The 25,148-nt window shown below is 41.4% G+C and overlaps 1 protein-coding gene and 1 long non-coding RNA gene across 5 annotated transcripts in view; one reads left to right on the top strand and one right to left on the bottom strand.

Moving 5' to 3' along the window:
- Window positions 1–14,988, top strand: part of TAF2 (TATA-box binding protein associated factor 2) — a 53,733-nt gene extending 38,745 nt beyond the window's left edge. For 2 of the 4 annotated variants that reach the window (XM_028533919.2, XM_036031379.1), the window contains 6 exons: window positions 2,247–2,356; window positions 2,859–3,088; window positions 4,336–4,491; window positions 4,979–5,084; window positions 8,051–8,173; window positions 13,555–14,988. In XM_028533919.2, the coding sequence (XP_028389720.1) occupies window positions 2,247–2,356; window positions 2,859–3,088; window positions 4,336–4,491; window positions 4,979–5,084; window positions 8,051–8,173; window positions 13,555–13,817 (988 nt within the window). In that variant the 3' untranslated portion in view covers window positions 13,818–14,988. Of the gene's footprint in view, window positions 1–2,246; window positions 2,357–2,858; window positions 3,089–4,335; window positions 4,492–4,978; window positions 5,085–8,050; window positions 8,174–10,813; window positions 10,873–13,554 lie in introns of those variants that run through there. The other 2 variants (XM_036031378.1, XM_028533920.2) reach the window with 2 other exon arrangements.
- LOC118501777 lies at window positions 11,224–24,489 on the bottom strand. Its single transcript, XR_004904431.1, has 3 exons — window positions 24,468–24,489; window positions 22,974–22,976; window positions 11,224–11,243 (listed from the first exon to the last, which is right to left on the bottom strand). It is a non-coding gene; the product is annotated as an uncharacterized LOC118501777 (long non-coding RNA).
- Window positions 24,490–25,148: the final 659 nt, after the last annotated feature.

Here is a 25,148-nt window from a genome sequence, read left to right as displayed (position 1 = left end):
ATTTTTTTTAAAAATATGCAATACCTGACTATTTAGTCAGTGGTGCTGACCTCGTTTCCTTTAGATTGTCAAGTAAAAAATGACAGCGTCCAGCACAATAACCATCCAATGTGAATGAGTCAAAATTATGCCAATTTTTTGGTCAGATTGGCAAAAAATAAATGGTTTGGTGTGCTGCAGAATTTTAGTAATTAGTTTATATATAGCATGAAATGGAAAGGGTTGAAAATTGCTGATCTAGCCCGTGGTTATATTCATAGTTCAAAAAATACAGCAGTTCTTAAAAAATCTTGAATGGCACTGAAGTGTTAACATGGCAGTTAGTTTATGTGTATGTCTTTTGGTGTCTTGGGACATCTGTCTCTCTTTATTTCTCTGTGTTTTATACTTTGAGTAGGAACTCTGTTCTTTTCTCTTTGTCCCATCGTTATTTTCTTTCTTTTTTTTTTTTTGAGGTGTAATTGACATATGACATTATACGTATTAGTTATATGGCCTTAGATTGGGTAATTTTCAAGATGACATGGAATTATCTTCTCATTTTGGAATCAAGCATGCAGATGATTGGTGCATCAGTTCAGGGGACACACTTAACAGCCAGTGCTTTTTCTCCTGGGAGTTTTTGAACATTTTTTTGGCTTTGGTTTGGCTCCATTTCCTAAAGATAGTGATTGGCAGTGGTATTGGACTAGCCCACAAAGAAAATTCTGACTTGTCTAGGGAAACTTGATGTTTTTGCGGTTGTCAGTATGACATAAACCCATGGCTTTCTCAGGGTTTGCTTCAGGCTTGTTCCAGATGTCTGCAGCATACACGTACTGAGAGCCTGTACTGGAAAATTAAGCGTGAGATTCTCATCGTCTCCCTTTCAACTTTATCTCCTCTGAGTATTGCTCTGAGTATTTAGTCACTTATAAATATTTTATTGTAAAAGTCTTCTGCCACCTAAACTTTAAAGAAAAACAGACCTTTTGAAGAAATATGTAATTGCTAAAAGGGGTATATGTATTAATCACTACTGATCTTTTAGTGATAATTTAAAAGACATCCCCAGAGCACGCTTCACAATTAGTGGGTGTGGCCGTTAAGAGTTTGCAGTGATCCGAGTGAATACCATAAAGTCGTATTTGCTCTCACAGCCTGTCAGCAGTCTTTCATACGCTCTTAAAATTTCCAAGCACAAAAGGATGTCGACAGCGACGGTCCACATCTTTCAGTTTTACGGACCTAAAACTGAAGCCAAAAGGGATCAAGTGACTTAACTGCACCCTAGCAGCCCCCTTTTCTCCCGTTTCTTTCTCAGGTACTCATTTCATAGGATATTTTTCCACCAACAGTTAGATACAAAAAATTCCCAGGTTCACCTTTTTTAAAGTTTTGCTAGCACCATTAAAAATTACAACGGAAGCTTCTTTGTTCCTCCATCATATCCAAGCGTTCCATTACTCTGAGGTTGGAATGTTGCAGCCCTTGTCCTTGGCCTGGCTTGTATTCCGTCACCAAGTGCTAAATTCCTGTCTGAGCTCCTTGCCGCTTCTCTTTCTTTGCCCTCTTCTTATGGTGTCTTCTCACAGCATGGGACATTTTCTTCTTCAGATTTTGTTTTGGTCACATTGCCCTATTTTTCGGAAGATTCTGTAGTGTGTTCAAGTAGCCTCCCACATAAGGTAAAAACTCCCCCTAGTGCAGTGTAACTGTTGCCATCCCTAAGGATGCTTTTTTATGAATTGCCTCTTCTGAAGGTCAGCTTATTTTGAGGAAACCTTTTCGCCATCTCTGTGTTTCAGATGCTCCTGCACATTTCTTTGCTCTACAAAGGTACTGTGATAGTGAGGCTTATGTTCATTTTCTTGTCTCAAATGTAGGCTTCTTCTTGCTCCATTTTTTGTCCCGTTTTAAGATTTTTTGTTTACTGATCAGTCTTTTTGGTAAACTTTTCTAACGGTAAAATGTTCATTTTAAAGGTGGGGTGGAAAGGCCGGTTAAGAATACAGAGTTGGGTTTTAGAAGACCTCATTGTGCACTAAAGCAAGTTTAGACAGAACAAGCCCACTCAAATTGTTTAGTGAAAAAGACAGTGGTAAATCTTTAGAATGTAACATCAACTTTTTGAAATGCAACTAAATCTAAATACAAAGCCAGATCTGAGAAGGGAGAGGATAAGTTAGGAAGAAGGAACTACAGGTACAGGTAACTTTTAATGTTTTTATTTAATGGTCAGCAAACATTTAACTTTTCTTTTTCAGACATAAGATTCTAAACATGTTGACTAAGAACCCACCATTTACTAAGAACATGGAGTCTCCCTTGTGCACCGAAGCCCTGGTGGATCAGCTTTGGAAGCTCATGAATTCTGGTGAGACAGCAGCGGCTTTCCAAAAAAAATTTTTATGATTGGATTATTTTCATTTTACAACAGGTGTTCCATATTTAAGAGCCATGGCTTATTTTTTGTCTTTTTTTCCTAAGATAGTTATTACACGTTTCTTCACATCTGTTATTACATCTTTCATTAGGAAATGATATAAATCATTTCCTAAGGATATATTTATTATACCGTTTAGGTATTCATTTTGTAAAGCAGAATGGTGTGGTGATAAAACATTTTCCCAGTTCTAAAGTTCACTAGTTCGTTCAGTAACATTTATTGTTCCTGGAGCAGTTTATAAGCATCTGTGCTAAGAGAAGATGCATCTTTAGGGCAGAGGGTTTGTCAGTGAGGCTTGTATATCAGGAAATGGCTCCCTGTAAGCATCATAACCCTTTCACTTCTTCCTTCTGTACAAGTTCAGGAACAGCTAAACATGTGTGGCTACATGTGCATGTTGAGTTGTATCCTTTTGCTTTCTCCTTCTCAGGCACTTCGCATGACTGGAGGCTGCGGTGTGGTGCTGTGGACTTGTACTTCACACTGTTTGGCCTCAGCAGACCTTCCTGCTTGCCCTTGCCCGAGCTGGGGTTGGTTCTCAATCTAAAAGAGAAAAAAGCCGTCTTGAATCCAACCATAATTCCGGAGGCCATCGCGGGCAACCCGGAGGCTGCAGTTAATCCAAGTAGCCACGCACAGCTGGTTGGATTTCAGAACCCTGTAAGAGTCCCATGGGTTAGAGAAGATGTGGTTTTGTTGTGTAGAGCTATCTAGAGAAGAGAGTCTCTTCTTTTGAACTGACAGATTTTAAAGCCACTCACAGTTTGTTTTGTACCTTTTAAAAATCTGCTGGCTGACGTGGTTTACAGCGTGTGCTGACAGCTGTGTAGCGCTGCCAGTCCATTTGCCCCTCTTGTGATGATGTAACGATCATTTGTCCTTGAGCATAGAATGTCTTCTTCGAGCAGTAGAGCACTAGAATGAATAACCTGTCCCATATTACCCTTCGGGTCCACGTGGGGTCATGGCAGACTGCGTGAACACAAGGGCCCTGATTTTCCCCCTGCTCTGTGTCATCTCTGGCACAGTTCTGAATGTGCCAGGTGCTTGACAAGGGCTTCCTGAATTAGATCAATAGAAAACGAATGATCGGGTAAATGAGTAATCTGACTTGGGAGGAGATTATGCATTACATTTAAAATTTGTGTGTGTGTTTGCTATTTCTAACTATGCATTATAAAGTTACCAGACATTCTGTGGAAAGACCTTTAGGATACATATCCCTCAGTTTCTTGTAATTTAAAGAACATTTTTTAGAAATGTTTTTTTTAATCGATGATAAAATGTCCTCAATATGTCAAGCTTCATTTTTCACCAATATTTAGACCAGGTTTCTTGCCTGGCAATCCCCTACTGGTGTTTTGACACTTTAAAACTCAGATTATCTTTATTCTAGTTAGAAATAGTCATTTAAAACTATTCACCTAGATTTTCTGAAATATGATTGAATTTATTTGTTGTAAGTTTAAAATGTATCCTGGAGTTTGGGTTATAAAGATGTAACATAAATCTTTCCATAGGGAAAAAAGAAGTGTCCCATTAAAGAGCTCTTATGGATAGATCTGAATAGTTATAAATCTGTGGAAATAAGTATGTTTATAAGTCTTACCCATATATGTTAATTTATCTACATTCATACTTGGAGTCTTTGGGAGAAAATGCACCAAAAGATACATTCTTTTGGGAAAACTCTGAAAGTTCACTTAAACAACTTTTCTCCCCTACCTCTCAAGAAAAAAAAAAAAAAAAAGACAGGAAAAGGTGGAACTTACGTTCAGCCCATTGCTGACAACTCTCAGGCAGTGGGCCTGCTCTAACCTGCATGGTTGCTCTAGCTCTTAGTTTTCAGCTATAACACAAGCTATGTGTCTTCAGAAGTCTAATTTTGATCTTAAATATTGCCGCAGGAAGATGATCACCTTGCCAAGGAAGCATCATGTAATGTATCAGCTCACCAGCAGGGAGTGAAGAGGAAGGCTGATACACCACTGGGGTCCCCACTAGAACCTGGTCAAATACTGGAGAAGAATGAGGATAGCAGTAAAGTCAAACTCAAAATCAGAGTAAGGAATACAGGTTAAGCCTGTATTAACAGTGTAGGATATTCACCTTCTTGTAAATCTTTGTGAATATTTGCAATGGTTTTTCCTTGGTGACAGAGGGGACAGGCTGCATCATAGAAGAACCCAAATGTCCATCTCTAAGACATCCCAACCGGTCCTTTAACTTCTGTTATCACATACTTCTCTGTGTGGGGAGGAACTGCGTGTACACGACCTACCCCAGCTCCCTACTCTCCCGTAACATAGGAATAGATTGTAGTTGCTGTTAAATTTCCAGTAATTTTCAGTCAGCTTCTTTCGGAGGCTGGACCACATAATCTTTTCTCTCTCTTAATACTTTTTTTGGAAAAAAGACACTACTTTTCCTTTTAAGATTATTTGGGGGTATAGCCTATGGCCTCTCTGCTACTTTTCCTGAGAGCTAAGATCCAAATGTAAAGTGATGTAACAGCCCTTTTTCCCTTTTGTTTTTATGTGTCTGTTTCAGTTTTCAAGTTCTCAAGACGAGGAAGAGATTGATATGGACACTGTTCACGATAGCCAGGCCTTCATTTCTCATCATTTAAACATGCTTGAAAGGCCGTCGACTCCAGGTAAGATCAGCATCCTGCAGTCACGGGGATGATCGAGAGAGTTCGCCTATCGCTGTTCTAACAAGTGTTGCTTTTATTTATTTTTACTCCTCCCCTGAAGATAAGTTCATTGATGTTAGAGAGAGAGACAGAGAAAGAAACATCAGTGTGAGAGAGAAGCATTGATCAGTTGCCTCCTGTACACGCCCCGATCAAGGACCAAATCCTAGTTTTGTGCCCAGACCAGGGATTGAACCTGCAGCCTTTTGGCGTACAGGAAGTGCTCCAGCCCACTGGCTCACCCAGCCAGGGCTTTGGTTCAATTTTAAATGAAAAACTATAAAGTTTGAAAGTAGCTGGTATAAAATAAAATATTAGATTGTTTCAGATTATAACACACATGAGCAAAGAAATAAAAAATATTTCTTTTGATTTTTCATTTTATTTTTTAACATTCGGTATATTTATACTTCTGGATTTTTTTTAATCCATTCATTATATTCCTTCCAATAGCTTTAATTTCTCTCCCTCTTTCTCTCTCGAGTACCTAAAAGTTAAAATAAAATATCATATTTAGTTTGTTTTTAATAATGTAACCATAATTATATTTAAAATTCTTTGACTAAAGTTAATGCTGCTCAAAATAACAGCTACTTTCTCTTTTTTTGCCTGCCTATTTCACATAATATCATAGATTTTTGCACATGTCTCTCAAACATAACCTTTTCTTTTGAAAATATCTGAGATAGTATTGAGTTGATATACTAAAATTTACCTTATTATTTCCTTGTTGGTAGGCATTTAGGTATTTTTGGTTTTTATTTGTTACAGGTAATTCTGCACTGCATTTCTTCATACAAAAGCTTTTGTTTCTTTTTTATCAAATTACATTCTTTGGATAAATTCCCCAAAATAAGCCCTGGTTGGCATAGCTCAGTGGATTGAGCTCGGGCTGCGAACCAAAGCATTGCAGGTTCAATTCCCAGTCAGGGCACATGCCTGGGTTGCAGGCCACGGCCCCCAGCAACTACATATTGATGTTTCTCTCTTTTCCTCCCTTCCCTCTCTAAAAATAAATAAATAAAATCTTTTTTAAAAATTCCCCAAAATATATTGTTGGCGAAATGATTAGTTTTAGATATATTAATGAGATACTTCACTTCGGATTGTCTTAGTTCTTGATATATAATGCCATAATGCTTTTTGAAGGGATTACACATAGTTTATGTCATCAACATTTTTTAATTTTCAGGAATAAAGCTTAGATATAATTTGCATGTAAGTTGTGAAATATAATTTTTTAAAAATCTGTGACCCTGCCACTCACCGTAACATCTGTGTTTTACTCCATGCCACTGCGGTTCCCTCTTTGCATCTTCCCTGTATCTGCTTACTTGCCTTTGCACTACAAGGAAATAATGTCTTGATTTTAGTTTTCTTTTTCTTAATCATTCTGCTGCTTTTTTATTTCTGTTTTTTAAAAAGATTTTATTTATTTATTTTTAGAGAGGAGGAAGGGAGGGAGAAAGAGGAGAGAAACATCAGTGTGTGGTTGCCTCTCCTGTGCCCCCTACTGGGGCCCTGGCTGGCAATCCAGGCATGTGCCCTGACTGGGAATTGAACCAGTGACCCTTTGGTTCTCAGTCCAGCTCTGAATCCACTAAGCCACACCAGCCTTTTAATTGTTTGCCATGTAGATGTATATTTGCTCACAGTTTTTGATATTTTGAAAATGGAATAACACTTGATATTACATGGTTTTTTCACTCAACATTATGCTTCTAAAATTAATTTGTAGTGATATATAAGGTGTAATTCATTAATTTTCATTTATTATTATCATTTTTTGTATGTCATAGTTTTATTGTCATAAATGCGATAACCTAAAAGGTTAATTATAAAATAATTTATGTTTATTTTATAATACATTTTTAAAATTAGGACTTTTTTTTCTGGGTACTGTTTCTGATTCTTTTTATTGGAAAATCCTATTCATACCCCATGCTGGTTGTCTTGTATAATACTTACATTTGAATGAGTTTTTTTCTAACATGTTACCTTCTGGAAAAGGTCCTGTTATCCACCTTGGTCTTCTTCATGTTTGTTTGGTTTTCTGCTTAGTTTTGGTTATGAGACTTAGACCATTTTTCACTCTCTGGTAACCTAGGGTGGGCTAGCAGAATTTGGGAACTGACTTCAGGTAGGATGTGAGCCGGAGATACACTTGAAAACTGACAGGTCATGAGTTTCTTGGCTTTTATAATTGTAAGAGATCTCAACAATTATTTATCTATCCATTATACAGTTAAGTAAATGTACCCAGAAAGATAGCAAATGACTTGCCCTAAAGGACACAGCCAGGAATAGCCAGCTCAGGGCTAGACCCCAATCTTAAAACTTTTCCACGTGACTAATGAAGGAATTGAGACACAAAGAGAGAAATGTCTCCTCTGGTATATGTGTCTGATTTGTTGATAATTTGGAATCAGAACCTGGGTCTCCTGATACCTACTGCAGTGCCGTTCATATTACACCATTCAAACATTTCCTGTTTTAAATACCTTCTGTAACCCCTAAATTATTTTATCTATAAAATATTGAGTAAATATTATAATGGAATTTATTAGCAAATTGGGTAGGGGCATAGCTAACAATCTTTACTATGTGCCGAGTTCTCTATAGATATTAAGAAGCAGGACATGGTTTCTGCCCCAGAACAGAGTCCATTTTATACGTGCAGCAGGTCAGTCAGACTTACTGTCTGTCTTGAATGTGTATTGTTCTCAGACTTAAATATATAGCAACCCTGACAGAGTCAGGGCAAATGGTATCTTCAGCAGTAAAAACAGTGCTCTTTTTATTATTTGAATTTTACTGTTGAACTGCTTCTGGTTTAGAGGTTAGCTTATAAAAATCTATCAGGCTTTTTTTTTTTCCTTTTGGGAAACAAAGAAATTCATTCACCTTCTCCTTCTTTGGTGTTTTAGGGCTCTCTAAGTACCGGCCGGCGTGCGCTCGGCCCGTGTTGATGCCCCAGCACTCCCCGGCCGGGGACTGCCCGCCCGCCGCCAAGCCCCCGTGGGGCATGGAGCTCGCTCGGAAGGGAGCAGGTGAGGCTGTGCTTGTTGTTACTTTTCTGCTCAGGAACAAATCTATGAACTTCACAGAATTTCTTTTCCTTTTTTTTTTTTATATTCAATGTTATATTCGTTTCAGGTGTACAAAAAATGTATTCACTTAAAAATACATTAAAAATACAGATCTGAGGACTTGTTTTTCTTGCAACACATTGACTTTGAAGTATCTAACATAAGGGCTATTTTAAATTAGACTTTTTTTACTGATTCAAAAGTAATATATTCCTACTTTGTAAAACTTGGAAATGACAAAGTAGAAAGGAAGGGGAAAAATCATCTCATGTCATTTAAAGACCCCCATTATGTTACATTTTGCTCTTCCCTTGTAGTGCTGTTCCTGAGAATATTAAATATGAAAGTGTCAGCTTCCGTAGGAATCGTTAAATCTGTCCCTTTGTCCTTTAATAAAATACAGATACCAGCCACTTACTTATTCCTCCTCTCTCCTTTCCCCTGAACATTTTGCAGTCAGATCAATCATGACAAGTCATGCTGTACCTAGAAAATGAACATGTTTTGACTTTTAAATGATTTCACATTAATCAGGCTTGTTTATGAAGGTGATTCAGCTGAGATCCGTTTATTACCTATTCTACTATTTTACATTGTCTTCTGCTTACCAGCTTCTTCTGTTGTTTGAAAAGAGATTATAATCCAAATAAAGAGGGAACAGTTGATGGGGATGAAAAGATCCAGTCTTCAAGTTTTGGAGGAACAAGGAGTGAAAAACAAGATACATAAGCAAAATCACTTTTAATGAATAGCTTTTCCAAAAGTCATTAATCTGGCTTTAAAATTTCAATGGATGGGTTTTGTGTGTATAAACCATGTTTTTATGATATAAACAGAAGAGTAACTGTTTGTTGATTTGAGGAGCTTGGGGAACCAACTGTGATTAGGAGGAGACTTCAAACAAAAGCAACATCTCAGAGTATTTTGGTATTGCGACCCCAGGCCGCTGGGTGCTTACATCTCTTGGTGTGCTTTGTGTGTTTGTTGTGGGAGGTTCACAAGATGCATTTCAGAAGGAAGTCAGCTGGAGACTTGAGCACTTACTTTGACAAGTGGATTTTGACACTTTTTTTTTTAACCATTGCTGATTTGGTAGTCTCTTGGGTATTGAGGGGTTTCTTTCATTTGTTTTGTTTTGGTGTAATTTTGCTTTATTGTCATTATACTTCCTAAAATTTTATGAGATGTGAACAGTTTTTTACATTTTTAAAAATTATAAAACTTAGGGTGTTTCACATCTCTTGATACAGCTTGAGAATGATATTCTGCTTGCCGTTTATGCCTTTAAAAGTCATAAAGACTGACTGAATTTCAACAGTCAAATAAATAAATTCCTGTTCCAGAAAATCACCTGAATACTTGTGTTTGGTTTATCTCGGTGATAGGGCACACTAACCCGTGTAGAAGCGCACTGTAACACCTTTCTGTGCCAATGATGTACCTTTGTATCGTGCCTTAGTTCTTTAAGAATACATTTCTTATTTTGGGGGGACTCTCTCTTTACAGCCTTACTGTTCTCCTGGCATCATACGGGAAGGCTGAGGAGGAGAGAGAGGGCAGGTGGTGGGAATAGGAAAGCCTGACAATTTAACCTCAGTTGCTATCAGCCCTTTTATGTCATGAGACAAAATGTATACCAGCATATTATTTATAGACTCATCTAGAAAACTTACATTCTGAGTATATTCTTTAATGTGCTTTTGTAATTTCTTTAAACGTGTTTATGCTGTTCAGTACCCAAAGCCACTGAGCAAGTCTTTAAATTCGACAGTGTTATTATCAGAATTTAGAAAACCTTCATTTTACAAGTGACAGTGTTCCAAAGGTTTGTGTCTGCATGTATTTGGGGATCTAAATACCATGGTCCTGCAGACACATTATTTATATTTGATAGATAGCCTTCCCAAACCGGACAGCAAAAACCCTTTGACTTACACCTGGAAAAGAAGAATGGAACCCAGCCACTGTGTGTGGCGATGTTTCTGAGAGAAGGGGCGCCTTCTGCTCTCCCTTTCTGATGGCAGGCACAGCTGTAACCTAACCCGAGTGAAGCTGGCAGCAAAAGAGGAACTTCCTCTCTTCCTGCCCCCCCCCCCCGGGGGGAGAGAGGGTCTTCCTGGCCTGGGGCTGAGGGCTGTGGACTCACGGAAGGAGCATAGAAAGAACTAAGGCTAGCTGTGACTTATCTTCAGCCTCTAGGGATCCTAGATTAAAGTTCACAAATGGGGCTTTTTTTTGGCCTTACTCAGTTCACTCAACTGAGGCATCTTTATTTGGTCTTTAGAAGTCTTTAACATTTTTTGTATTTGGCTAAAAGTGAGTTTCCAGCTTCTCTTGAAAAAGAGTTAGCAGAGAGGCCCTTCCAGGTAGAGATGTGCTATTTCATGGATGCCGCTTGTTTGCACCTGCTCGTTGCATGCTCACCTGCGCTGTCTCCTTCCGTCCGAGGCTGTGAGTGTGGGCCCTATTTCCTTCGTTCGTGAGCTAAGGGGACGTCCGAGGCGGGTCCTTCAGAGCCAGCAGGCCGCATGGACACCGAGCCCTGGGGCGAGCTGCAGGTGGCACTGGGAGGGGTAGAACAGGCACGAGGGTTTAGGTCAGGTAAAGAAGAGCTGGAATCTGTTCAGAGGAAAGTCATGGCTTAAGCTTTCTTCCAATTTTCTCTTTCCTTGCACATGATAGGAGAATATTTTAAGGTGCAGATGATAACATGTGTGGAAGGTGAAGCCAGCCGGGGTAAGAAAGGAGAAGTGGCAGAAGTAGTTTTCTTAATTCCTTTATGCTATTTCTTTCCCCTCTCCTGAGGTAAGGAAGGGGATTTGGAAAAAGGGCTTATGGTTCCCATGGGGATCGGTTAAGCCTACCATGTCTGTCTGCTCTCCCTCCGCTGCAGCCTGGTCTCTCGCCCCAGCTGTTGCTGCGATGGAGCAGGGAGCAGGAGTGACTGGGAGCAGAGGCCGAGGGGAATGGAATCCCTGGTGGTTTCCGTGGGGCAGAGAAGGAGACTTCCTGCAGCTGCCTGCTGGGGCTGCTGCGTCTGCAGGGCCTTCTTGCACAAGTCAGCAAGGCAGGGCTCTGATGTGCAGAAGTCTTTAAAACAAAAACCGAAAAGCTTGTGAGCCCTACAGTTCTTTCTTTTGAAACTTTAATATGGAAAACAGAGTTTGTTTTTTTCCTTAAATTTTCTTTTTAAAGATTTTATTATTTTATTTTTAGGGAGGGAAGGGAGGGAGATAGAGAGAAACATCAATGTGCAGTTGCTGGGGGTCATGGCCTGCAACCCAGGCATGTACCCTGACTGGGAATCAAACCCGCGACACTTTGGTTTGCAGCCCCTACTCAATCCACTGAGCTACGCCAGCCAGGGCACTTTTTTCCTTAAATTTTAATGACATAATTCTACACTTTATTATTCATAGTGATCTAAAGCATCCAAAGAACAAACTTTACCATTCTTCTAATAGAAACCGCAGGTTTTGAGTTAAATTTAAACTCACACCTAATGTGAATGAATGTAATAGGATTAATAGAGTATTCACTATCTGATATCAGCACTTTTTCATCCATGGACTGAAAAACTTCCATATTAGGCTTTCTATTTATTTTGTTTGTTTTGCATTTGTTAAAGTGACTGCAGCAAACTCTTACCCATAGTGCATTTTATTAGGTCTCTAGGAAAGATTCTGTGTTGGGTAGAACAACAAAACTGAACGTGTGTTTTATTCTTTCTATGTAACGTGAAGTAGAAAAATTATAATGTAAAATATGTGTGTATATGTACACCTATATCCTTTTTCTGATATATCTGCTGTCCTACAATAGAGACATATATTTCAGGTCACTGAAAGGGCTCTAATTAACTTAAAAATGCGCCTCAAGTTCCCAGGCTTCTTACAAGCCCCTACAATAATATGTGAAATTATGTGTGTAAATGTGTCGGGGATGGTAACGTGCACTTCCCCCGACTGGAGGTGACCTCCTTATGCTGGTGTGGAAGTAAACTTGTACGTGTCCCCAGGCTGACTGTTAACGCACACAATTCCACATGGGTAGGAGATTGCACTTTCTTATCACCTTGGAGTAGACCTGGTAAGAGTTAGTCAGGAAAGATAGAGATTACGCAAGCAAAATATATGCTGTCTCTAATAAATGAGAACTTAAGAGCTAAAGGTCAAAAAAGAGCTAAAGGTAGGTGGTAGTGACAGTAACTTTAGGTTTTGTCAGATGCACTGTTGTTACAAATACTAGTCTAATGAATGTTAGAGTATGTCTTTGTGCATTTGTGAGATAAATTTCTGGAAATGAACTTTTTCAGTTAAAGAATAGGGGCATTTAACATTTTCATGGATACAGCTGTATTGCTTTAACTTTTCCTTTTTAAAAAATGCTTTGTTATGGAAAGCAGGAGTAGTCAGATGAATATAATGAACCCCTAATCTATACCCTTACCCATTTCCACCCTTCTGAATTATTTTGAAACAAATTCCACGCCATCATTTTCAATAATTTAGTATTCGGGGAGGAGGTGCGGTAGAGGTGGGAGAGGGTAGAAGGGGGATAAATGGTAACGGGGGAAAAATACAATAAAACATAAATTATTTAAAAAAAGAAAAAATAATTTAGTATGTATCTCTGAAAGTTAAGGACTTCAAAAAGTCATAACCACGGTGATACACTTTTAAAAAATTGAGTTTTTTTGCATCATTAAATTAGTCACTGTTTAAATTTTAATTGACTCATAAATACCATTATTTTTATTTTTAACAGTTCGTTTGTTTGAATCAGTGTTCAATCCACTGAGCTACGTCAGCCAGGGGTCAGAAAGTATCCTAAGAGCCTCTAGAAGTTGGGGGTTTTGTTGAGCTGTCGTTGTCAGTCACTTAGTGTGACACAGGCTGCGTGCGTAAGTGGTTCCCCAGGAGCCACAGACACACTGCTGCCCTTCCCCCGCCCCAGGGCCTTCGGGCACAGCTGCAGTGGAAGGAGCCGAGCTCCCCTCCACCGGGGTGGGTCTCACCCTGTAACATGCGTGTAATCGTTGCTGCTCTGTGCAGTACCTTCAATAGGCAATGTGAGTTTTTAGAAAACGGTTTGGTAACACACTGGTGTGTGTCATAACTTGCACAGATGGCAGGAATTGAAGTATTCCACTCCCGGGCCCCGATGCTGGGAACCTGTTTGTGTGTGCTTGTTTGGGTGCTGCTTCTCCCGTTCCTGTTTATTCCCGTGGAGGCAGCAAACACTCTGGATCCCCCCTTCCGGTGCTGTCATCAGCTCCCTCTGACTTCCATTGCACCACCCTTGTGGTCACAGGCATTGACTCAGTGTTCTCCGTCTCGCAGGTAAAGAGCAGACGCCTTTGGAGATGAGCATGCACCCGGTCGCAGCGGCCCCGCTCGCAGTGTTTGCGAAGGAGCCGGCCTCCTCCAAGCACAGTGACCACCATCACCACCACCACCACGAGCACAAGAAGAAGAAGAAGAAGCACAAACATAAGCACAAGCACAAGCACAAGCACGAGAGCAAAGAAAAGGACAAGGAGCCTTTCACCTTCTCCAGCCCCGCGAGCGGCAGGTCGGTCCGCTCCCCCTCTCTCTCCGACTGAGCGGGGCACGAGGGGCCTTCCCCTCCGTGTCCGGAAGACGGATGCAACCAACCCTGTGGCCTCTGTACAGACTGATAAAAGGGGGAGAACCTGCCACCCATAGAAACTGAGAATCCACTTGACTTCTAAGCCTCTGATCGACATCATATTTATACAGTTGGGATGTGATAAGGAAAATGTGTCTGTGTTCCGGATAAACTGTGTCACCCCATTTCCTCTTTAAGGTGTGCACGAACACACCCCCAGACCTCCCTCCCCTCCACACACACACAGAACGAACCTCTTTCCTTAAAGACCCCCAGGGCCCGAGGCAGGCCCGCTGGCATTACCGTCAGCGTGTGTACTGCCGAAGCTGGGTATCTTGGGAGCTTGTGATGGATGTGACCGGGCCGAGTGTGAGACACAAGTGCTGTCCAGCCTCGTGAAGCCCTGTTCCCAGTGACACGTGACACTACTCGGAACTACCGAAGAAGACAGGAGCTTCTCCATCGGAATCTGTTCGATGGCGTGTTCTTTGTGTGTTGACCATAGAATCTGAGCATCAGACTTTATAAACAAGACTACATGATACTTTGTTTTGCCCTAAAATACTGAAACTTTCAGAAACAGCTTTTTAAAAATAATTCAGTAACTTTTTTGATAATGCACTTGGCAGTTATGTTGTTGGAATTTCACAGAATTACCAAAACCAGTTCTCAGGTCGACATGCTTACATTATGTTATTTGCTCATTAAGTATCAGTGAGTATGTCCATATGTAGAATATGTTTGCTAAACGTGAACAATTTACACACCCAACACATTCTAAAGTGATTTCTATATAACACAAATTCTGATGCTGTGAAACGGTGTTTCCATACTGTTAGTTAACTTGGGCGCAGGCAGTTTGGCCCTCCTGTGAACATGTCACAAGCATTTTAAAACATAAGAATGTTTCGGTTTTAAACATCAATAGTTTGTGTCTTTTGTTTTATTTCTGAATTTACCATGTGCTTTATTGTTTAAAGATTTTTTCATACGTGTTGTATGTTTATCATTTCCCTTATCATTAGGAAGTTTGGAGGATACTTCTTCCCAGAATAGATATTCCCAAGGGATCCAATAATGGCAGACTTTTAAAATACTTTTATTTGTATTTAACTTGTTTAATAAATACCTTTTTCAATCGGTCATTCTGTCTGTGAGTCCTTTTATGCCTCTTGTTACCTTTCTCTGTGCGTACGTCGTGTGCCTACCCACAAAGTGTGTGGGGAGCGTTGTGGATTGGGGGGGGGGGAGCGGTTTGAGCTGCCCTGTCGGGCAGAATGGTCTCAGTAGCAGAGATGGGTCAGAGTTCCCTTGAAGAAACAGTGTTTTCCAGAGCATGGAAGAAAGCAAGGCCGTTTTCAGGAATTATAAGTCTGCACAGCTGGCCAGGAGTGGAAGAGCAAAGGGCATGCGAGCAGACATTGATGGGCCTACAGGGCAGCGATCTAAAGATTCCAATTGGCTGGGTGTTCACTAACTAAAATTCTGTTTGGACAAGTGGAATATTTTGTATTTCAGAGTGCAGTGACACCATACATAGAATTCCCAACTTTGAAAATAGTCATAATACATTTCAAGAAAAATCACTAGTGTCGTAGGACGACAGTGGCAGATAACAGCTACCCACGGAACTGAAGCACCTCCTATGTATCACGCATTGCACGAGGAGCTCTGTTATTTCTAAATTACATGTTTATGTTCCATGTTTCTCGTGAGGAACATCTTTTATGGCGAGCTTTCAGTTATTTAAGCTGATGGTTAGAAGGCAATTGAAAAAACTATTCTTGTTTTTGAAGTAGGGGATCGCACCTCATCGGTGCAAAGTTCCAGTGTGAGTCTTCCCAGTTGAGGCGGCCACTGGTGCTTGGGTGACACTCACCTTTCCAGAAGGAGCCTACACAGTATGTACATTGTTTTTGACAGATCATACTTGGAGAAACTTTCCTTGTGTCTACTTTGTCCTTTATGACTACCACACTTTGTGTCATACTAACAAAGGTATTCCTCACTGTGTGATTATAAAAATTGTCCCATTTTTTTCCTGTTAGTGTTAAAGTTTTCATGTGTTTGGTTTTTATGCTTTATTCAACCGGAATTCACCTGGAATTTATTTTGACAGATGGTAGGATGTAGAGATCCAAACTTTTATTTCTCTTCCAGAATGCTACCCAGTATTTCAAACAACATCTCTTTTCTTTAGATTTCAAGTGTTACGTGCCGAATTTCCTGGTGTATTCGGGTCCATTTCTGGACTTTGTAGCTGGTTTCGCAGGTCTGTGTACTCCTTTGCCAATGCCACACTGTTCAGATTATCATAGCACTGGATGCGGTAGACCTACCTCCCCTCATTTCTTTTTCAAGGTTTTTGGTTATTCTTGTGGGTTATTTTCTTCCTCTGGTCGACTCCATAATGTACACACAGTAATACTCAATGCTCGTGGTGTGCATTTCTGTGGCTTTGGACAAACGCTTGGACTTGCGTGTCCAGCCACCACAGTTGCATTACTCCAAAGTTCCCTCCCGCTGCACCTCTGCCATTAACTCCTCCCCTCCCCGCTGCCGGATTCCACCGACCAATGAACCATCCCTATCCCTTTGCCTTCTTGTGGGTTTATTTCCCCATATTAATCCTGGAGTCAGTCTTTCTACCTTCTCCTTGAAATTGTTTTTGTAGTGGGTGTTGGTTGTGTAGTAAATCGAGGGTTAACATAGAATTGGTGTCTTGATATTATTATTCCTGCTAAGGATGTCCATGTTGCTACATTCATATAGTATTTCTTTCTAACTACGATACATCTCCTCAGGCAAGGGAAACAAAAGAAAAAACAAATGGGACTATATTAAGCTAAAAAGATTTTGCACAGCAAAGAACACCATCAAAAATAGAAAAAGACAACCAGCTGAATGGGGGAATGTATTTGCCAACACACCTGGTAAGGGCTTCACATCCAAAATTTAAAAAGAACTTAAAAAACTCAGCACCAAAAATCCAAATAATCCAATTTAAAAATGGGCAAAGGAGCTGAATAGACACTTTTCTAAAGAGGACATGCAGTATTTTTTATGCATTTCTTGGGTTTTACTTGAAAATAATCACATGGTAATTTTATTACCTCTTGACTAATTTTTATACATTTAATTTTCTAGTTTCTTCTCCTGTCTGATTTATTTGCCTTGTTGAATGCACTTGAGAATGAAGGGGAGATGCCACACCCCTTTATTCTCTCTGCATTTGGCCCCCCCTTCCTCATGTGTTGTGGGTTTGTGTTTCAAATTTGTTAGAACTTGTAGTTTAACAATTTTTGTTTCTTGTGCTCCTTATTTCTTTTGGATGATTCTTGAGAGAATGGAGAAGCTACTTTACTACCAAAGTCTTGTGAACTTAAAAAGACATTTTGATCACAGTTATCATCCTTGTCTGATAAACAGCTAGAAAATGACTTTGTCTTCCCGTCCCCTTCTCCTAACCTATCGCCTCTGTTCCAACTCTTTACTGTGAACAAGTGAAATTTCCTTTTATCAGCCATGCTGCAGTCCAAGCAGAACTGTATTTCAAAGCTCAACCACTGTCACCAACCCCGCCCCCTGCTGCCTTTGAGTGTGGGCTGGACTTAGTGACTCACTTCCGAAGAATAGAGTAAGGACAGGGGACAGCAGTGGCTGTACAGTTAAGAAAGACAGACGCTACCTTAACCAAGTGATCAGGTTAAACATCATGGCGAGAAGTCACGTTAATACCCTGTCCTCCCTCCTCACTAGACGTGATGGAAAGGGCACTTCTGTGGGGGGAAACCCCGCAATCCCAGTCTGCCCACTCTACCCCTGAGGAAAAACATCAGACAAACCCAAACTGAGGGATATGCTACAAAATACGCCTTAAAACTAGTAAACTTATGAAAAACAAGCAATGACTGAGAGGCTGTCACAGACCAGAAGAGACTGAGGAGATACAGCAACAGCGCAATGCGGTTTCCTGGATCGGATCCAGCAGCAGAAAAAGGGCAGTGGTGAAAAAACTAGTGAAATTCAAATGCATGCTAGAGTTTAGTTAATGTACCAATGTTGACTTCTGAGATTTGGCAAAGGGACTCTAAGAAGGTAACATGTTAACCATAGCAGAAACTGGGTGAAGGACACACTTGCTAAGAAGGAAATTTAGTCATAGAATTGTCATCCTTCTAAGCTATGAGTGTATTTTGATCATTTTTGTAACCTAAATTGTTTTCTATGATAATATAGTCAGTAAGACAGACTCCCCGTCCTCAAAGATCCCGCTGCTGAGAACCAGAGCTTTCTCTTTCTTCTTATGTCTACGTGATGTCGTGCTCACATGGTGTGTTAGGTAGCGTCCTTCAGTGTTTTACTATGATGGCTTTTGTTTGGAACATCAGTTAGAATAACACTGATGTGCATTCACTTAGGTGACATTCTTACTTTGGTTGATGTGGTAGCTGCAAGCGTGCACGCCAGTGCTTCCAGGCTGCTGTGCCGAATTCCGTGCAAAGAAGAACTGCGTGAAGTATGTCATTTCCTTTTCCCGCTCTCAGACATCAAGAAGCAGGCTCGTAGAGGGCTTTGCTTTTTCAGCAGAAATATCTAGGTGCCTGGACCAGAGATTCCGTGGAACGTTAAATACTGTAGTACAGAAAGAGAAAGGACTTGGCAAACTGAGTGAGTTGAAAAGTTCGAAGAATTTTGTTCTTTCTCAAGATACTCTTTTACCCTCAAAATGCATCACTTGGGTGTGTGAAGTCCTTCCCATCTGATTATGAGTCGCTGAGCAAGGGAAGAGCTGCCCCATGATCCCGTTTATGATGCTTTTTCTCCACTAATGGCCTAGCATCACTGCACATCACTATTGGTATGTAACAGGCTCTGTTTTTATTGAATTGAATATAAAAGCAGAAGGTGATTTTATCAGCCAGAGAGTAAACAATACTGTGGAGAGATCGTTGCTCTGGAAAACAGTAAACCTGGGTTTTATGTCCCAACCTCACAGGTGTCTAGTGAATAAATCTCCCAACCTGACCAGGGCTAGACAAATGAGAAGGCTGGGCAAGGTCATCTTAAAGTTCTCTTGCTAGATGCCAAACTCCTGTGGTTGCTTTGTTACCACCCCACAGTAAGTGCATAGAGAAGTCTTCATGTTGAGGAAGACAATTTAGGTAATAAAGGCTTTATTTCAGTTATTACATTGTGAATTCAAAAAGAACTACATCAGCCTCAGCCCATCTGTATATGCTCAGAGGTGGAGCATAAGTCATGAATATAGTTAGATATGCGAATAGGAAAAATTTCAATTGACTGTAGAATACTTTTTCTTATCTCTTGGACAGACCCATCTTCTGCCCAAGAGCAGCTCACAGTGGTGTTCGCCCACCGCTGTGCTTGGCCCTCAGCGGTTTTTGGACTGCCCCATCTTGAGCTCACTGAGATGGCATGTATTGCTGGATGCCTGCTCCGTGTGAGATTCCCAGGACAGTGAAGGCCCCTGCCTTCAAGATGTCCAGTTTCTGGCAGTAGATGTACAATGAATACATAAGTATCAATAACAAGAACTTGAACCTAGAGTCTACCAGGGCTGTCCAACATTTTGGCATCTCTGGGCCACACTGGAAAAAGAAGAGTTGTCTTGGACTTCTCCAAGGAGGACATACAGAGGATCCAGAGACACATACATGAAAAGTTGCTCAGTATCGCTAGCTATCAGAGAGATGCAAATTAAAACCACAGTGAGATATCACTTCACACCAGTCAGAATGGCCATCATAAACAAAGCAACAAACAACAAGTGCTGGAGAGGTTGTGGAGAAAAGGGGACCCTAATGCACAGTTGGTGGGATTGCAGGCTGGTACAACCACTATGGAAAACAGTATGGAATTTTCTCAGAAAATAAAGTGGATCTGCCTTTTGACCCAGCAATTCCACTGCTAGGATTATATCCTAAGAACCCTGAAACACCAATCCAAAAGAACCTATGCACCCCAATGTTCATAGCAGCACAATTTACAATAGCCAAGTGTTGGAAACAACCTAGGTTCCCATCAGTAAATGAATGGATCAAAGAACTACGGTACATTTACCCAATGGAATTCTATGCAGCAGAAAGAAAGAAGGAGCTCCTACCCTTTGCAAGAGCATGGATGGAACTGGAGAGCATTATGCTGAGTGAAACAAGCCAGGCAGTGAAAGACAAATACCATGTGATCTCACTTTTAACAGGAACCTAAACAAAAAAAACAAGCAAAATATAACCAAAGACACTGAAATAGAGAACAGGCTGACAGTGACCAGAGGGGACAGGGGAGGGAATTTCAGGGGGAAAGAGGAAGGGTCTACAGGAACAAATATAAAGGACACATGGACAAAAACTAGGGGTGGGGGTGGAAATGGGAAGGAGCTGGGAAGGGCTGGGGGGGAGTGGGCTGGGATGGGAGTAAAAGATGGAAAATTGTACTTGAACAATGATTTTTAAAAAAAGTGTTGTCTTGGGCCACACATTAAATACATTGTGACACACAAACACAAAAAAAATCAATGTTTTTAAGTAATTGTACGATTTTGTGTTGGGCCACATTCACAGCTGTCCTGAGGCCTCTGCAGCCTGTGGACCGCAGGTTGGACACCCCTGGAACTGTTGAGGTACTTTAAGGCAGGCTCTGGGGGGAGTGGGGAAGCCTTGCCAAATTCCCTGCTCCAATTACAGATGCGCTCTCAACAGTTCTGGTGAAGACCTGTAACTGGGCGAATCCTGAAACGCGTGGGCCTTGCCTGTAGTAATGCCGTCACAAAGCCCTCTGTCCTTGAAGTCCAGCATCCAGAAGGTCTGCCTGGGACTGAGGGAAACGTGGCAGCATTGGCACTCTGGCTCCTACGTATCAATCCGTGTGCATCACAGGAGAAACGTTAGGGTGAAGGAGGTTTAGTAGAGCTCATTCCATTGAAAGTGCTGCCTTTTTCTTGGAGAATCAGCACAGCCACCCTAGTTGCTTGGTGTTCAAAAGTCCTATTATGAAATGATGACAGTGGTAGGTGGTTTGCTGGCGGGTTGGTTGTTATTATGACCATCACTTTGATGTTCCTAGCTGGCAAGGTCAAAGTGGATAATCCTTGAATTCCCCACGTCTAATCTAGCAAGGACAGCCGCCAGTCCTTTGTTAAGCAGCCTGTGTCTTCATGGAACGGGTCTTCTTCTGTTTCCCCCTACGGGAGGAAGTGAGGTTGGCACTGCTCTGCTCATTTTATGGTTGAGCACACAGACTCGGAGCCACCTGTTCCCCATTTTCCGTTAATGCAATGCAGGCTTGTCCTGGCATGGGCTAAAAACCTGTTCTCCAGATACCTCTGTGCACAGTAATTACATGCACAGAGTTATTATAGATGAGGTCACCAGACCTCACATGTTCCTTACACCTTGCAAATATGGAACCAAGTCCTTTCATGCGGTCGGGGAGACGTCGTTCTTTAAATGTTGTGGTTTTAATTAGTAATGGCAATTTTTTTTTTGAACTGAAAAGTAGAGATGTCTACGTCTCTGGTGGACGCTCCTGACATCTTGGGACTATCTCGCTTTGAGAGGACACTTCACACATCAGGTTTTGATTCTCACGCAGTTGTTTTCGATTTCGAGAGGAGCCAACCATTATCCTCGGAGGCCAGTATTTGGTTTCCATGCTTAATCAAACAATCACGCTCCACGGCTATTTTTCTATTACACACAGAGTTTTTTGTTCAATACAGATGTCCTGCTGCTGCCTCTTAGGTGGTTGCCTGGTAACTCGGGAGACTTAACAGGAGAGCTGGCTACCTCTTCACTTCTTTTTTTACTAATCCCTGCAGGGGCTGCTGCTGAGGCAAATCTCAGCCCATCTAGGAAGGGGGCAAAGTGTGAATGAGTCTTAAGGAGAGTACAAAAAGTGACTCAGGAGCAAGGGAGCCCTTTGCAAACGTCTACTCAGTTGCCTTTACAGTGTTACTGCTTCGGAGTCCACAAGGTGGCCTTTGAACCTCCTTTCTTGCATAGAAACTGTGTGAGTCGGGGGAAATGGAGTAACCACTTCATTTACAAAATAAAACAGCTAGCAGCTGTCCGCCCTGGATGGGGATGCCAGACAGTTTTCAGCGCTCAGCAGGGATGCGCTCAGTTCTCCCAACCCCGTGAAGCAGTGTGGCAGGCACTGCTGACGTGCTCCCCAATGACATTCATTCTCCCATCCCTTGCTTATAGAGCCCCAACTTTGTGTGGGTGAAAATGTGTCTCCTACGTATTTGTTTTTCTTTAAAAATGTTTTAAATTTTATTTTTTATTTTAGAGAAAGGGGAAGGGAGGGAAGAGATGAAGAGAAACATTGATGTGAGAGAGAAACATTGGTATAAGCACCCCGACCTGGGACCAAACCTGTAACCTAGGCAAGTGCCCTGACCAGGAATCAAACCAGCAACCTTTTGGTTTGCAGGACGGTGCCCAACCAACTGAACCACACCAGCTGGGGCCATATATTTGCTTTTCAAGTTTCCTTGTAGCTCAAGTGGCCACATATGACAGAGTTCTGGCCATGCAGACATAAGCAGAAATCATCTGGGGTCCTGCCTCAGCTTTTCTGATCAAGAGGACCCCTGTGGCTGGTACCCTCTTCTGTCGTCTTTTTTTTTACCCTGAGCAGTGATGTGATGTCTGGAACTGCAGCAGCTATCTTGTGCTCCTGAAGAAAAGGCCAAAAGAGTCACAGATACCAGCCCTGGCATTATTGAATGCTAAACCAATACCTGCATTCCCCATTTACCAGAATTTCAATTATGTAGGAGAATAAACCCTTAGTTTAAAGTTACCATGGCCAGATATTCATATACTTGCAAATGAATACATTTCTGACTGCTACAGGAAATACCACTTATCATCTCCAATCTCCAGATGGGGAAACTGAGGGCCAGGGGCCTTCAATAATTTGTCTGATTTATGCATCTAGCTGTTAATGGAACTGGAATTTAGACCCTACAAGGCTGACTTAGAGCCCAAGTTCTCCAGCACTTGCCTTGTGACTTTTGGAGGAATGAAATGTAATGACCTACACACAGTGTTTTGGCCCAGCGGCTCCTATGTGCTTATTGAAACCCTCAGATCTTTCCCACAGTCTGAGCTCCACGCATGTATTTAAAAATGTGACTCCTGGGTCAAAACATGAAGTTATTTTCCATTCTGAGAGAAGTCAACTTTTATCCTAAAAGGATGGTATTTGGTTTTCATGCTTAATTGAACAGTCCAGCTTCGTGGTGCTAGGAGATGCTTCGTAACTTTGTTGAATGAGTGAATGAATCCTTCTTTTAAAGGGAATTTCCTAAGTGTCACTCTTAGGAGGTTACTCTATGCATTTCTGGTAATGAAGTCAAAAATTTAAAAATATACAACAGAGGTTCAGTGAAAGTTCTAGAAACTAGCCTATCTGGATTCCAACCAGCCTTCCCCGCTGATTGATGTAGCATTAGGCAAATAACTTACCTTCTCTGTACCTCATTTGCTTCATCTATACATATGATAGGGATAATAATAATCCCAACTGCCTCATTGTAATGTTAGAATTAATTGAAATAATATACTTAAAAAGTTTTTTAAAAGGCCTACCATGTGCATTTAATGGACGTTAGCTTTTATAACAGTGACTGTTAATTATTTTTATTAATTCACATGCTCACTACCAGAAGTGTATCCAGTTATTGAAGCCGTGTTGAAAACAAGCTCCTCATGCAGTGAATGCAGGAAGGCCAACGTGGATTCACAGTGACGCACCTACATTCCAACAGAGGGGAGTCAGAAGGAACACTGGGGGCTCAGCTCCGCAGCCGGGGCCTGCCTGCTTGCTGTCCTTCGTGAAATATCAACTCACTTTGAGCCTTGGTGTTTGCCTTTCTAAACTTAAAAAAAAAGTATGTGTGCTCTCAGCGTGACAAATTATCAAATGTTGCACTCACGTGGTTCCCCTCTTCCATTTCCGTTTTCTGTTTTGCATACAAGTTTATTCATCTGAGAAGAGTCGAGTTAACTTGATCAGGAAAAATGGCATCTCTTTATCTTACTAGCAGGAATTATAACTTAAAAACGAAACAGTCAACAACAACGACAACAAAAACCAGCAGCTACCATGTTAGCTTATGGGATTCTAGTTTTTAAAAGGTGCTAAAGCTTCTGGAAAGGCGCAGAGAGATCAGCAGACCCCTTTCCAGTGAAACAACTATAAATATTAAAAATGATCAAACAACAAAACAAAGTAAAACAAAACAAAAAACACATATTTAAAGTCTCTGGACATTGTCCTGAGAGCGCCCAGCCAATGGAGACCCGGTGGAGTCAGCAGCACTTGGGCCGTAGCCCCGCCCCCTCTCGCTCCCTGTTACCTGAGCCTGATGGAGGCTCCACTCCAGGCAGGTGTGGCCAGAAAGACAGGGCTCCCGGTCCTGTCAGTTCCCAGTACGTGGAGAGATGGGCCAAGAACCTTCCTGTCCCCTCCAACCTCAAGGGACAGAGCCGAAGTCCCTAGCGAGCGCAGCCATGAGGTAGGGTATTCCCCTCCTCCCTCCAGCCCGCACTCACAGTGTGGAGGCTCCACGGGAAGCTGGGAGCCTGGAAACAACAAGGCCCTCATCCTCCTCCGCCCAGCTCATGCCCTGGGTGAAGGTTTAATGCCGGGAGAGGCAAGCTGAGAGGCTAGAGGCGACTCTCCTTACCCAGGCCTCTTATTTTTGATGCTGAAATGCAGCCCGTTGGAATCCTTGGTGGCTTAGGCTCTGTGACTTGGCCAACCACGCTGTCACCTCAAGGAGAGAAACTATTGGAAGTTGGCCACCTTGAGCCATTTTTATGCAAAAATGAGCCAGAGTTTTTAAAGTCCTTTGATGCGATATGAATGTCATAATTATAAGTCAAGCTTTATCTACCAAAGTGTATTCCTATGATTTGATCTTCGTTGAAATTAATTTAAAATTAAAGGCATCAATCTGGCAGTGCGAGGGTGGTTTTGCTTTAGAAACTTGTCAGCACTTCCCATTTTTGAGAGTTTTATTCTAACTGAGTCAGCTGAACAGTAGCTGTACTTTTATTTATTACTTTAGTTTTGTAGTTTCCACCTCCAAGGGGGCTTGATTTATTCGACTGAGGCATTCCAAAGGAAATGGAAGAGTAATTTAGACCCTCCACCACGAGGTGGTGATAAAAAGTTGTGTGTGTGTATTTGCTAGACTAGGTTTAACGTTAGCCCGACTGTACACCCAGCAGCGAAATAGGTACTGGAGATAAGATATGAAAGTCTGTAT

The sequence above is a fragment of the Phyllostomus discolor genome, chromosome 7 (genome assembly GCF_004126475.2).
Source record: "Phyllostomus discolor isolate MPI-MPIP mPhyDis1 chromosome 7, mPhyDis1.pri.v3, whole genome shotgun sequence".
Lineage (NCBI taxonomy): Eukaryota > Metazoa > Chordata > Mammalia > Chiroptera > Phyllostomidae > Phyllostomus > Phyllostomus discolor.
The sequence above is the reverse complement of the archived record's forward strand: the minus strand, read 5'-3'. Positions and strand labels throughout refer to the sequence as shown.